The sequence below is a fragment of the Oncorhynchus nerka genome, linkage group LG19 (genome assembly GCF_034236695.1).
Source record: "Oncorhynchus nerka isolate Pitt River linkage group LG19, Oner_Uvic_2.0, whole genome shotgun sequence".
In the NCBI taxonomy this organism is placed as follows: Eukaryota; Metazoa; Chordata; class Actinopteri; order Salmoniformes; family Salmonidae; genus Oncorhynchus; species Oncorhynchus nerka.
The window spans coordinates 19,153,587-19,168,900 of record NC_088414.1 but is presented as its reverse complement, the minus strand read 5'-3'; the positions used below and the strand labels follow the sequence as shown (position 1 = coordinate 19,168,900).

At 41.9% G+C, this 15,314-nt stretch overlaps 1 protein-coding gene and 1 pseudogene across 1 annotated transcript; one reads left to right on the top strand and one right to left on the bottom strand.

Annotated features, from left to right (window-relative positions):
* Nucleotides 1-3,168: 3,168 nt before the first annotated feature.
* LOC115101160 (oocyte zinc finger protein XlCOF6-like) lies at nucleotides 3,169-5,934 on the top strand. The gene is made up of 2 exons (XM_029620424.2): nucleotides 3,169-3,481; nucleotides 3,782-5,934. The coding sequence occupies exons 1-2, from the start codon at nucleotides 3,283-3,285 to the stop codon at nucleotides 5,383-5,385; spliced, it is 1,803 nt and encodes a 600-aa protein (XP_029476284.1). The 5' UTR covers nucleotides 3,169-3,282; the 3' UTR covers nucleotides 5,386-5,934.
* Nucleotides 5,935-7,997: 2,063 nt separating this feature from the next.
* On the bottom strand, nucleotides 7,998-9,197 carry LOC135562356 (proteinase-activated receptor 3-like; annotated as a pseudogene).
* Nucleotides 9,198-15,314: the final 6,117 nt, after the last annotated feature.

Below are 15,314 nucleotides of genomic sequence, written 5' to 3'. Positions count from 1 at the left end.
ATCCGGGACAGTGCTTGGCCACACTTCCTGTGTGGGTGCTCACTTCTCATTTCCTGTTAGGGTGCTAGGCTGGCGCTCCACTTAAAAAGAGCAAAGAACGGTATAAACTTACAATAATAGACAGATACTTTATTTTTGCACCCCATACTTCCTCATTGAATCTGTGTGAATGAGATTTGCAGCTCTCTGAGATTGTATAAAGGTCCATGTGTGTGTTGTATAAACTAGATTACTCTTACTTTGGAGTCTGGATAAAGACTTTACAGTCATCATCTTCCTTTAGGTATAATATTTGAAGGTATTCAGGTCATAGGTTACAGTTATCTAATTAGAGGAACATTGTTCCCTTTATGCAGGCACAATATAGGCCTATCTATTGTTTGGTGTAATAACAACAATAATCTCTGACCTTGGATTTGAATGTTGCTGGTGATTAAGTCTTCAGGTTTTTAAAGTTAATAAGACAGAGATTTCAGTTGTGTCCTTTAAATTACCAGCATTACTACACTGAAAAAAATATGAAACGCAACATGTAAAGTGTTGGTCCCATGCTTCATGAGCTGAAATAAAATATATCATATGCCATATACACAAAACACATATTTCTCTCACATTTTGTGCTATTTTTTTTTACATCCCTGTTAGTGAGCATTTCTCCTTTGCCAAGATCATCCATCCACCTGACAGGTGTGGCAAATCAAGAAGCTGAATAAACAGCATGATCATTACACAGGTGCACCTAGTGCTAGGCACAATAAAAGACCCCTCTAAAATGTGCCGTCTCGTCACACAACACAATGCCACAGATGTCTCAAGTTTTCAGGGAAGGTGCAATTGGCATGCTGACTGCAGGAATGTCCACCAGAGATGTTGCCAGATATTTGAATGTTAATTTCTCTACCATAAACCACCTCCACATCATTTTAGAGAATTTGGCAGTACCTCCAACCAAAGACCACGTGTATGGAGTCGTGTGGGCAAGCGGTTTGCCGATGTCAACGCTGTGAACACATGGTGACATGGTGGTGGTGGGTTATGGTATGGGCAGGCAGGCATAAACTACAGACATTGAACACAATTGCAATTTTATCAATATCAATTAGATCCTGAGGCCCCATTGTGAGTCCCATTTTTTAAAGTATCTATGACCAACAGATATGTATTCCCAGTCACGTGAAATCCATAGATTAGGGCCTAATTCATTTATTTTCATTTACTGACTTCTTTATATGAACTGTAACTCAGTAAAATCTTTGAAAATGTTGAATGTTAAGTTTATATTTTTTAAATTCAGGAAATTAAGGTCTAATAAACATTGAAATGGCAAAGGTTTAGTGCAGCTGATGAAACATTACATTAACTTGTGGATGTCCCAGTGATTATGTGGATTATCCCCTACCAGTGGACCATTGTATTGGCAGGCACTATGCATGAGACTCTCTAGCTGTTGAAGCAGTCTATCAGAGGGAGATGCCAAATTGACTGTAACCACATTGACTCGTCAACAACACACCCAAAGGCTCTACATGACAAGTACAACTATGCAGAAATCAAACCACAAACTTGAATGAAACCATCAATACCAACAGGATAACAAGGTTAATATATATTATTCATGTGTGGAAACACCAGATAATAAACACTACTGCTGTCAGCAAAATAATAACATGCCTGAGATCATTAAAAACTCAAACTCAAACACAAACTACTGTCAGAGAGTAACACTTGCCATTTTCTTAGTAAACTTCGATTTGGACTTACCCTTTAAAGCCTTCTCATGGGGTATCATATAACCAGTCAGTTAGTAAGGCTTTAAGTCAGTCTGGGGGGGGAAACCTCTTTATTGCCATGTAGACAGACAGCTTAGTGCACAAGGTGTAATCCCTCAGATGACAAGTTTTCTAGCCTCTCTCACTTACACAGCGCTAGCCTGGGGTGTCACAGAGGATGCATGCGAGTCGCAAGTCCTAGTCCACTCCTCCTCTGTGAGAGATACCTCATCTCCAGGCAACAGATCCCAGACTTCCGCCTCCCTCTGCTCATCTGCAACATGGATATGCCTTGCAAAAACAGGGAAAGAGGCAACAAAAAGAAAGAAAAGCCACATTGTGATTGGCAGGGAGCGAAATAGCACAAAGACACCTGAGAGCATTGGGCCCGCCCACAGCCTGAAGGCACAGATGCGCATAAGCATACATTGAGGTGATTCGATAATGCTGGCCCGGGTAGGCATAGTTTGCACTGGGTAAAAAGTGATTGCATTCGTTTTGGAACCGTGCTGCTCCCGGGCATGAGCCAGCTGTCTCGTTCAGGCCGACAGCGAAGTTGACTCAAAGCAAAAGGTGGACGAATGAGTAGGATTCTGTATGTTTAAAATAATACAAATAAAAAAAGGCGTAAGCTGCCTTCCCAATGAAAACTTGTTTGAAAATGTGAACATAAATTTCATGGAAAATATATGTATGTTTCTGAACGATGGATCATGCTGTCTTGTTGACAACATAACCAAGCGCTGCAGATTGCTGTTTGATTTGAGCTTGGCGCTCCTCCCTCACCGGTCACGCCCGGTCCAGCTTAATATAACTCTGCCACTCATACAGCCACAGGTCAGAAGAGTGGCTTAACTTCATTCCTGCAAGTCTTGACTGACACAAGGGAGTGGACTGGTCGAGCCTCAGGGCACTGTAGGCATCCGTTGAAGCAAATACTTATGAGTCCCAGTGGACCATATTCCCCCTGGTTTATTGGTTCCATGACAACATTCCCACTGTGTTTTTCTAATGATTGTTCCATGTAAACCTCAAAATAACAAAAAGGATAAACATAACCACTGTGCATGTGTCAACTTTATGAATTATGTTGTTGTTAAGCCATATAAGACGCACCGCTTGTAGCCAGGACTAGTTGTTGTGACAAGTATGACTTGGGTCTATGCTTCTTGAACTGTAAACACGTGTCAAATCAACAAACAAGCTACTACAAGCCGCCCTCGAAAGAATGCACTAAATGTATCACATATATAACATTAAAAATATACAAGTACCTGCCAGGTGGTTGGTTGCCTACGACACTTGAAATCGACGGCTAACACACATGCAATGCGTCCTCCTTAACTGCGGAGGCGGTGAAAGAGGGAGAGAACGAAATATTGACGGGATGGAACGTCACTTTCAAGCGACGATTACTGCTTTGTTCCGGACACGGCAACAACCTCGGTCACACCCACATCGTAAGATAGTTTAGGTTTTAATATTGTATTTGTATGCTATTTATTTGCAGATTATGGCAAAGTCAAAAGACTTAAAAGTGTTTTTGGAGTCGTCTCTGAACGAGATTTTTAAAGCCACAGTAAGTGACATATTGGAGTCAGTGGACCAAACGTTGTCTGAGTACAAGGGCAAAATACAAAGAATTGAAAGTGAGAATGAGGATCTTAAACGAAGGCTGCACGAACAAGACAATAAGGATTCGATCGTAAAGGGTACGTACACAATGCAGTTGGCTTCAAAATAATAATCGCCAGTGCAGCTATCGTTAGTTGCAGCTGTCCTTTGTTGTCCCATTTTGAGGTACATGCTGCCAAGATGGCCACCGAGCGTAGCTGACCCCTCTCTGTTGCATGTTTTACATGTCGTTTTCAAACATTCATTGTAACCATGGACAACATTTGTTGTCAGCGGTACTTTCAGACTAGCTTTCGACGTTGGAACTTGTAGTAGATAGTAATCCCCTGACTTTGTTGGACAGTTTTTACATTTAACATGTATTTGTTGTTGCCCAGACCCTGAAAGTAACCAGGACGTGGTTCACCTCCCAGACTTATCAAGGAAGACATATTCCAGCCGTTCATCTGTCAGCCAATCCCATAAGCCAATCAAAACACAGGGTGATGAGAGGAGGAGCTCCAGGAGACAGCACAAGGGCAAGATACCTCAGAGCAGAGGGTCTGTCTCCATTATGGATCCAGCAGCTCAGCAGGAACCAGAATGCCTCAAAAACATCCCAGACACTGCGGTTTCCACCCTCATTTTCAAAAACATAAAGACAGAACCTGATATGGAGGATGACTATGCTATAGACCTCTCAAAACCACCATCTCCTCTCAACCTGGCATCTAAGCAAATTAAGATGGAGAGTGCTGAGTTGAGCTATATCATTCCTGAAGAGTATGATGAACATTTTCAGTCACCACTGGACACAGATGTGGACTCTAGAGACAGCGACAGTGATGTCAAAGTCACCATAGTGTCTGACATTCACATGGAGATGGGAGACGATGAGGGTGGCCATTTTGTTGAATCGGAGGGAAGGCTGTGTCACAATGATACTGGAGAGTCTGAGCCAGAAGAAGATCCTTTCTTGGCATACTACCCTGACACGGGAACTGACCCTGCTGGGACGACAGGGGAGGACATTTTACCAACTCTGAACTCTCACGCTACAGAGCCCTCTAAAAACACACAAGGCTTCTACAACTGCACCCAGTGTGAGAAGACATTTAGTCGAGTGAGCTCCCTCAACATTCACATGAGGAATCATAGTGGCGAGAAGGCCCACTGCTGCAACTACTGCGGCAAACGCTTTGGCCGGGCAGACCTGCTCAAGTCCCACAAGCGCACTCACACAGGAGAGAGACCGTTCAGCTGCAACCTCTGTGGGAAGAACTACAGTCACCCGGGCCAGCTCAGAATACACAAGCGTGTTCATACGGGAGAGAGACCGTACTGCTGCCCACATTGTGGGAAGCGCTTCAGTGAACACAACCAGCTTAAAGTCCACTTACGAACTCACACAGGAGAGAGGCCATACAGTTGCACTGTCTGCGCCAAAACATTTAGCAACGCAGGTAACCTGAGAATACATCAGAGAATACACACGGGGGAAAAGCCTTACTGCTGTGTACAGTGTGGCAAGAGGTTCAATGGTATGGGGGACCTCAAAACACATTACAGGATTCATACAGGGGAGAGGCCGTACCACTGTGACCTGTGTGAGAAGACCTTCAGCCAGGCAGGCCACCTCACCATACACAAGCGGATGCACACGGGAGAGAAACCATACACGTGCTCAGAGTGTGGTAAAAGCTTCAGCGTGGCGAGCAGCCTCAAGCTGCACCTGAGGACTCATACAGGGGAGAAACTCTTCAGCTGCTCTTACTGTGGGAAGAGCTTCAGTAGGTCTGGCCATCTGAAGAGACACGAACAGGTCCACACCAAGGAGAAGGTCTACCCCTGTGACCAGTGTGGGAAGACCTACACTGACCAGTCATCCCTCAAAAAGCACCAGAAGACTCATGGAGATGAGGAGATGAGGACTGAGGAGATTGAGGGCAGTACCAGTGGGACTGATGTTCCCCATGACCTGGAAATAAAGATTGAGGACTAAGACTGTCATATTACTGTATGTGGTACATTGCAATATATATGGATATTTAATGTTGATGTATCAGTACAGTGTTGGAGAAACACTGTATGCTGAATTTCATGAGAACTCAAGTTTAGATTTGTCCCAAGTAGTAGGACAGCAAACTGCTTTTAGTGGATGTAGCCCAAGAGCTAGTCTTTGCCAGTATTAAACTATGGTAATAATTGTAATTTGTGGTAGTCTTTCTATGTATATAGTGGTAATGTTGTTTACTAACACTGTACATAGCTTTTAAGTCATATTCTCTAAGAAAATTTAGATTTTCTTAAAAAGAATGTCATGCATTTTTGTGTAAATAATGAAATTCGCCCAAATTGGTTGCAATGGCCTTTACCTAGAGACAAGCTAGATCATTTAATCTATGAACATGCTGTTCATTTTCACAATTAATTCGTTTTAAACAAATCAACACGTTACACTAGAATATTGCATTCTTTTGGTAAGAATGATGCCAAACTTTGAAAACTATTTATTATTCAAAGTGTAATTAAAGGAATAATCCACCCAAAACCATGCATTCTTTTCATTTACAGTGTTAAATAACACTATGTGAACAATATTTTTTATGAACAAATGTTTCATTTTGATGTTATAAGGTTGGTAGCAACACGAAATCCGCAATGCTCTCTCTTGGCGATTTAGCAAACGTAGCTACACAGTAATACCGAAGACAATATCAGCATGTAAAGTGGGTAGTTAGCTGTAAAATCACCTGAACAAATTGTAGGAGTCTACAATCTCACCATGTTCAACCTGCAGATTGATATGGAGTCTAACATTCGCAACTGCATATATACTTTTGTGGAGATGGGAAACTTCCATACTATGTCAATGGGCCGCGCGGGGCATTTTGGGTGAGGAGCACACGGGTATTTCACCCAATAAATATGGGAGTTTATCAAAATTGTATTTGTTTTTTAGAATTCTTTGTGGATCTGTGTAATCTGAGGGAAATATGTGCCTCTAATATGGTCAACAATTTGGCAGGAGGTTAGGAAGTGCAGCACAGTTTCTACCTCATTTTGTGGGCAATGTGCACATAGCCTTCTCTTGAGAGCCATGTCTGCCTATGGTGACCTTTCTCAATAGCAAGGCTATGCTCCTTAATTTTGGGTCAGTCACTGTGGTCAGGTATTCTGCCACTGTGTGCTCTCTGTTTAGGGCCAAATAGCATTCTAGTTTGCAGTTTTTTGTTAATTCTCTCCAGTGTGTCAAGTAATTATATTTTTGTTTTCTCATGATTTGGTTGTCTAATTGTTAATTGTGTTGCTGTCCTAGGGCTCTGTGGGGTCTGTTTGTGTTTGTGAACAGAGCCCAGGACCAGCTTGCTTAGGGGACTCTTCTCCAGGTTCATCTCTCTGTAGGTGATGGCTTTGTTATGGAAGGTTTGGAAATCGCTTCCTTTTAGGTGGTTGTAAATTTAACGGCTCATTTCTGGATTTTGATAATTAGCGGGTATCTGCCTAATTCTGCTCTGCATGCATTGTTTTTTTACGTTGTACACAGGATATTTTTGCAGAATTCTGCATGCTGAGTCTCAATTTGGTGTTTGGCCCATTTTGTGAATTCTTTGTTGGTGAGCGGACCCCAGACCTCACAACCATAAAGGGCAATGGGTTCTATAACCGAGTGAAGTATTTTAAGCCAGATCCTAATTGGTATGTTGAATTTTATGTTCCGTTTGATGGCATAGAAGGCCCTTCTTGCCTTGTCTCTCAGATCGTTCAAATCTTTGTGGAAGTTACTTGTGGCGCTGATGTTTAGGCCGAGGTATGTATCGTTTTTTGTGCGCTCTAGGACAACGGTATCTAGATGGAATTTGTATTTGTGGTCCTCTATGGCAATGCATCCTGGATGAAATAGGCAGACACATAGGACAAATGTGCTAGACCCTCCATTAAATTACAAATTTCTCAAGGAATGAATATCACACAAAAAATGCTCAATGGCTCATTCGAGAGAAGACATCCGCCTGAGTTATGACATCGGCCAGTACTGAAAACTGACGTTTTCACGATTTAAAAGTCATTCCTATTAACATCCAGTGCTAGTGAGAGACTTTATCACTGTGCTGCATCATACCGGCTGAATTTCTGCCTGCTTGAACGCCAATAGCTCAGATACACATGAAAATATGGTACAGGTACAATATCCATTTTAATTAATATATTCAGTTTATATAACATTTACCAGTGAGCTGCCACTCAAAAGAAAAACAAAACACACACAGAGTTTAAGTAATAATACATTCAGTATAAACAGAAAAAATTCTAATTCAGTGGGCCTCCACCCCCAACCTTCCATTCCATTCTCCCAACCCCACCCAGCCAACATGTCTCCATCCACCCCCACTAGCAACTAGGGTTCAATTATGTGTTTCTTTCTACAATGTTATATTTACATATTTTTCATTCTGACACCAGCATTCAAATCAGTTGGTATACAGACACAAGCAAAAGCATAATCCACTCAGACATAGTATAGTATGTGTTAATAACTTTTTATTAAATAGCTTTGATACAACAGCAATAACATATGCAAAGACATTGGCATACAAAGACATTAGCCTACATATCAAAATAACAGAGTATGGTCAACATTTTATTGCATTTATTTGCTTGACAGGTCTATTTCCCCAAAGGCATTTCCATCCCCGTATATGACATACAGTATTAAGTTAGTAAATTATATATTTTTTAAATGCAAATGTTGTTTCACCTTAAATCTGAGAGATCTTCTACTGGCAGTCTACCTACATCTTGTGTCTTCATCTGTACCTTACATTCAGTCCGTTTTAGACCAAAACATATTCACACCCTAATAACCAGACAACTACCTGTACAGTATGTGTGTTGAGGAATCATCCTGAGTTGGCTGTATTTCCAGTACAACAGGAGCCAGGTTTCTGTGGTAGTATATTGTCTTTGAACAGGTAAAACACAGTCTGGATGCTGCTGCTGATGTTCCTGAAGCCAAAGACAATGTGGTGGTGGATGTAGCAGCAGAATGCATGCAGGGAGAAGTAGTGCTGGAATGGGAACAGAGCCACGGGAGGGATGTAGTTCAAAACAATGATTGCCAAGGTGATAAGGACCATCTTAAAGGCTCTTTTCTTGACGGGGTGCATCTCGTGGCGGCCCGGCCCAAACTGCCTCAGAGCCCACAGGATGGCAACGTTACGGAATAACATGAAGGCAAATGCCACCAGGATCTTGAATGTGAAGACCTCCTCAAAGTTCATGATGTTGCCCACGCACTTGGCGGTAGAATAGGCCAGCGTGAAGAGCCCAGTGGCGGCGCTCCTTGAGCTCTGTGAAGGTGATCGGGTGGAACATGGCCATGTAGCGATCCAGACAGACGCAGGAGAAGAAGTCCTTGACGCCGTAGAAGTAGCGCAGCATGTATCAGGTGCTGCTGGTGGTCCGGTAGAGGACGTTGGCAACCTCCAGAGTGGGGGTGAGGCGGAAGAAGGTGTCCAGGATGGCAAGGTGCATTACGAAGATGTCTGAGGTGGTAGAGTTGTTCTTGTGCAGGGCCACAGCACCATAGCGTTGGCTGGGATCCCAGGAACATGTTGATGAACTGCAGCGCCAGGTAGAAGAGGAATACGGCTGGCATGTCTTCAGACTGCCCATACACACTCTTGTCCCCTATGCTGGAGTTTAATGGTTTGTGAGAGATTTAAGAGCAAGGACGAGTCGATGTAGAACAAGGATGAGTTGAAGCACTCCATGATGACTGGACTAGTAGGAGACTCCGTGGACACCAAACAGGTCAAGGAGGACTCTATAGACAAACAAAGAATAAAACTGTCAGATTTGGCACATTTTTAACAGCTAGTTGGACACTTTGACATATCATGACATTGATCATGCTTTGTAATAAAACAACATATCCCGTTAGCATCTTCCTTTTCCTCTAGTCACTGAACTTCAACATGACTTAACATCTGCCTTAAGAAATACATCTGTTTACTTGATTCCAGAATAGAGTTGTCTGATATGGAATAATTCCTCTCGCCACGTGTTTTTAATATGGGACACTGTTTAAACGTTAACTGGGAGTGCATTCCGTTTTAGTTCATGTGCACATAATAAGGACTGAAACTTGCCATGACACCTGTTTGCAGATGCCTGTAATGTAGAGTATAGGCAAAGTAAACATGCCGTATGTATTCTCTTTGTTTCCTAGGATATATGCTGACAAGATAAAGGTAAACTGTGCAGGCAAGGAGATTGAATCTAAAACAAGTGTAACTTATCTTGGTGTGTCCCTAGATCAATCCCTTTCTGGAGACCTAAAATCTAAAATGGCGAACAAATATATATATTTTTTATAGCGTAACACTAGATATTTTTACATCAAAGTTAAGAAACCGCTTGTCTCAACCTTGATTCAGTGTCATTTTGATTACGCCTGCTCTGCTTGGTATAGTGGGCTATCAAAAAAGCTGAAAAAGAGAATGCAGGTAATGCAAAATAATGTTATCAGGTATATGCTGAATGTCCCCCCTAGGACCCACATAGTGGTACAGGAGTTCTGGGAGGTGGGCTTGTTGCCTTTGGAGTCCAGAGTGGACCAACTTCATCATATATCTTAAATGATCGTGCCCCAGGTTATATGGAAAACCACATTGATGGTCTATAATCAACACAATCACAATACCAGAGCTAGTGTTATGTCTCGTAAAATCCCAAGAGTAAACAGTACTGTGAGGAGCATGGTTTTCTATACAGGCATTTGTCTATGGAATAATGTAGGTGCACATATTTTTGAGGTGACAGATGGACAGACAGTGACACATTCAATACCGCCTTGCACACTCTTGCCTTCATCTAGCTGATCTAGGGTGTAATTATTAGGACAATTGCAATTGAGAGTTTCCATTGGACAAATTTAGGTATGTTTATCCCGGTTTTGTACCTTTTGCTTCCGTTTAAGAAACATGTTTCAATAGAATACACCCCTGATCATGCGTAAACACAGTTCACTAATAGCAGCCACGTTGTTTTCCTTTTCGCATCTATCCGCTCTCCTCCTCTCACCTTTCCCCTTCACTTGTGGACTTCAATGCACAACACATCAGCTGTATGTGACCAGGCAAAAAACTTTCCAAGCTAAAGCATATCATAACCGCTACACACAGCCTACATCTTTGTCACCATAATAGCTAAAGTAATGTCCTAGTCAACATAGCTAATATAATTAACACGTTAGTCAACCCGCTGCAATCATGCAGTATTGTTAGTGTACAGTCAGAAAGCAGTTTAGCACTTACACCGGTGGGCCCTAGTGGCAATAAATTAGTAAAACCAAAACCTTACCTTGAATTGGAAGAGTTCCAGTGTTGTGTTGGATAGTCATAGCCAGATAGCTAACATAGCATCCCTCTGTTTGAGCAAGGTGTTTGAGGAGGCTAAACTAGCTAGCTGCATTTGCTAGTTAAGTAAGTGAAACTAAAAATGAAAAAATGAATTTGTTAACTGTTCAACTATTTAATTTCTTCCAAAATGAAGGAGAAGCAAGAGTTCCTCTTTTTTTTGTCTTTCTCTCTCTTTGAATTAACTACTCACCACATTTTATGCACTGCAGTGCTAGCTAGCTGTAGTTTATGCTTTCAGTACTAGATTCATTCTCTGATCCTTTGACTAGGTGGACAACATGTCACCCAGTTGGAGGATGTCATCCGGGAGTTGTCATAGTTACTGTTTAAGTCTATGGAAGGGGGTGAGAACCATGAGCCTCCTAGGTTTTGTATTAAAGTCAGTGTACCCAGAGGAGGATGGAATGCTTTTGAGGCTACTGTAGACCTTCATTGCAAAACAGTTTATTTTAAACACATTATTTGGTGACGTGACTATATTTAGTATAGTTTTATCTAAAAAGGACAACTTTTGTATGTTCTTTTTTAAAAATAAATTCACTGTGGAGGATGGCCCTCCCCTTCCTCCTCCGAGGAGCCTCCACTGAGCTCAACCTCATGGCAAAATGTATAAAATAGCACAAAAAAATCTATATTCTCTCAGCCTAATTGCAAAATCTGTAGAATAGCATGAGATTAGCTATAAAACTGCATATTTTCCTCTCTGCCCCATGGCAATATGTGTGGAATTGCAGGAAATTACTCTACATGACTAAAAGTATGTGGACACCTGCTCATCGAACGTCTTATTCCAAGATCATGGACATGAATTAATATGGACTTGGTCCCCTTTTTGCTGCTATAACAGCCTCCACTCTTCTGGGAGGCTTTCCACTAGATGTTAGAACATTGCTGTGGGGACTTGCTTCCATTCAGCCACAAGAGCATTAGTGAGGTCAGGCACTGATGTTGGGCATTCCAGTTCATCCCAAAGGTGTTCAAATGGGGTTGAGATCAGGGCTCTGTGCAGGTCACACACTGATCTCGACAAACAATTTCTGTATTGCTTCGCTTTGTGCACGGGGCATTGTCATGCTGAAACAGGAAAGGGCCCCAAACTATTGCCACAAAGTTGGAAGCACAGAATCGTCTAGAATGTCATTGTATGATGTAGGGTTAAGAGTTCCCTTCGCTGGAATTAAGGGGCCTAGCCTGAACCATGAAAAACAGCCCGGGACCATTATTCTTCCTCCACAAAACTTTACAGTTGGCACTATGCATTGGGGCAGGTAGAGTTCTCCTGACACCCGCCAAACCCAGTCTGTCAGACTGCCAGATGGTGAAGTGTGATTCATCACTCCAAAGAACGCGTTTCCACTGCTCCAGAGTCCAATGGCGGCGAGCTTTACACCACTCCAGTCGACGCTTGGCATTGCGCATGGTGATCTTAAGCTTGCGTGTGGCTGCTCGGCCGTGGAAACCCATTTCATGAAGTTCCCGAAAAACAGTAATTGTGCTGACGTTTCTTCCAGGGGCAGTTTGGAACTCGGTAGTGAGTGTTGCAACAATGACAGATGATTTTTACGTGCTACGTGCTTCTGCACTACGCTTCTCTGAGCTTGTGTGGCCTACCACTTTGTGGCTGAGCTGTTGTTGTGCTGTGGAAATTCTTACACACATGTCGTGGAAATTACCACCAGGGGCACTCAAAGTCAATCTTAAATTAATCATCCTTTATTATTTGCGCGCTGGAGAGGTTCCAACCAACTCAGTGCACCATAGTACACATGTCAATCAGGAGCTCTGCTGGGGCAGTCCCAGCAGTTGTCTGTGTACAGCCGTATATAAGACCAGTTATATTTGCATGATTTAGCATAATGAATTCATCATTACCGTTTTTGTTTAATTCATGTGCCCGACCAATACTGGTTCATAACATTTGACAGACCAATAGCTCACGAGGTTTCTTCCAAGCTGAGACCTTGAAACTGAGATATCTTTCGGTTCTCAAAACAAAGGTCAAGGCGTACTGCCACATTGCAGCTACTGATAGTGAGGATTCCTTCAGTCAGTCACTTACTTACATGAGCACAGAAAACGGTTATTAGAAAAGCACATGAATAGAACACAACTTCACTTCACAATAACAGCACTTACATTTGACCGGGGCAGCTCTAGCAGGGCAGAAATTTGACAAACTGACTTGTTGGAAAGGTGGCATCCTATGATGGTGCCACATTGAAAGTCACTGAGCTCTTCAGTAAGGCCATTCTACTGCCAATGTTTCTCTATGGAGATTGCATGGCTGTGTGCTCGATTGTATACACCTGTCAGCAACGGGTGTGGCTGAAATAGCCGAATTCACTCATTTGAAGGGGTGTCCACATACTTTTGTATATATAGTGTAGCTTTATATATACTTTATTTTCTCTCAGCCTCATGGCAAAATGTGTTGAATGAGATTAGCTATAAAACTACAAATGTTTTATCTTTATTTTTTTACTGAGGTATGCCACTGTCGTTGAGACACAGCCTACATGGTGCCTTTGGTCTGTTCTCTGTACAGATGGCAAGAAGATCCCTAATACTCTGAATGTCAGAAACTGATCTCATAAAGAGGTTGTTTGACCTTTCAGATGACCTCTCACATCGCAGAGCTCAGAGTGTCTTCATTTTCATTCCATTATGAAGGAACAGAAAGGAAGATGAATAAAGACATCGACACAAGTGAAGGAAACCTTTTTCAATTACAAATTGGAATTAGATTACACTTCACTGTGACATCAGATATTGCTTGTTGTCTTTAGAATATATGACTACGCTTCTCCTACAGTGAAAGTAAATCAACACAGCTAGATCCAGCCCAGAAGGAGTCACCTTATTTGTTCACTAATTTGTATGTCTGATTTGTTTGGGCAAACATGGTTATTAAAATCTATCCACACACACATCTGTATAACTTTGAGTGTTTTATCTTGGTTATAATGGTTACAATTCCCCACAGCATCTGTCGAAACAACCCAGGTTCTTTCATTGTGTGACTGAATCCAAGGTTGTGTTTACATTAGTGCTATGCTCACACAGGACATATTTTGCTCATATAAGGCAAGATTCTCAGATGCGTGCCACATTCAGCCCTGGGCTCTGAGCACCACCTCCAGCCACAAGACAAGGGTTCTGTTTTTACAACTGCAGACATAAGATCAAACCAAAGTTCATTTAAATGTCTCAATTCAAATGTCATGTACATTTGAATTATACCATTCTGATTTAGTTACGTGTCATTTCACTTCTGCGTTTCAGGAAACTTTCATTAGATTACCAATTTGGCTGAAAACGCCAGCAATAAAACTGATAGGTTAAAAGGAGATGCCATTCAGTTGACTTACTGTAAATCCCCTTCTCTTGGATACCTCAGAGAGAAGTGACTACCTGAAGTCACAGTGACACATAATTGAAGAGCACATTATGCCAGACATTGTTTGCATGCTTCTCCTATCCCACAGACAGTATCTTGTGTGAAAGTCACATCCCCACCATGCAGATGACATGATGCCCATGGGATGGTTTTGCAATTCTGTTTAGTTAGTCTCTGAGAGAGAGAGATGAAGTGCAGAGGGAAACCTCCCTTGGGGTCTCTGACTCAACATGATGAGCTGTTGTTGCATTGGGTGCTCATTTAATTAGTGGGAATTAAAGCTTCAAAGGGGAATCAGTGGAGTCTAAAAATAATTGCAATTAATTAGGAATGTTTCTTTTTGTTGTTTGTATTGCTGTTGTTTTTATTGTTTCTGAAGCTGAAGCTGATTCATTTGTTTATGGATATTAGATATATAATCAAATTCATTCGGATCCCCATTAGCTTTTATTAGTATCCCCATTAGGTTTTGCCAAAGCAGCAGCTATTCTTCCTGGGGTCCACACAAAAACATAAAACATGACAAGTAACAAAACACTGATGGACAGGAACAGTCACACAACTTTAAAATACAATGATATACAAGCAATACAACTAAAGAATAACGTGTGATAGTGTGTCTGGGTGTGCGTGTGTTTTGTCATTTCACAGTCCCTCTTGTGCCGTGAGATGTTGTTTTATACACTTTCAAAGGTAATTTTTGCTTTTGCTTAAGTAATAGAAGATGGAAGGGAGTTCCATGTGATCATGGCTCTGTTTAATACTGTGCGTTGCCGTGAATTTGTTTTGGGGACTGTGAAGAGACCCCTGGTGACATGTCTTGTGGGGTATGTATGGGTGTCTGAGCTGAATGTTATTTGGAATTTTCATCACAATAATATTTCTCATAAAAACTAGAAGAGAAGCAGTTCATCTCTCGTCAACTCTCAACCAGGAAGGACTGGCATGCATGTCGTTGATGATAGTTCTGCATGTGCAGTGAAGGACAAGCTGCGACTTTGCTAGGTCTTTCTTTGCTTCACATATTCCGGATAGTGATCAAGATGGGACAAGACCAGAGCCTGAACAACTAGAACAGTTGATTTTTGTGTTAAAAAAAACACAGATCAT

Coding starts and splice junctions, on each gene's coding strand:
- LOC115101160 (XM_029620424.2), top strand. CDS start 3,283: ATGGCAAAGTCAAAAGACTTAAAAGTGTTTTTGGAGTCGTCTCTGAAC. Junction 3,482..3,781: donor TAAGGATTCGATCGTAAAGG/GTACGTACACAA, acceptor GTTGTTGCCCAG/ACCCTGAAAGTAACCAGGAC.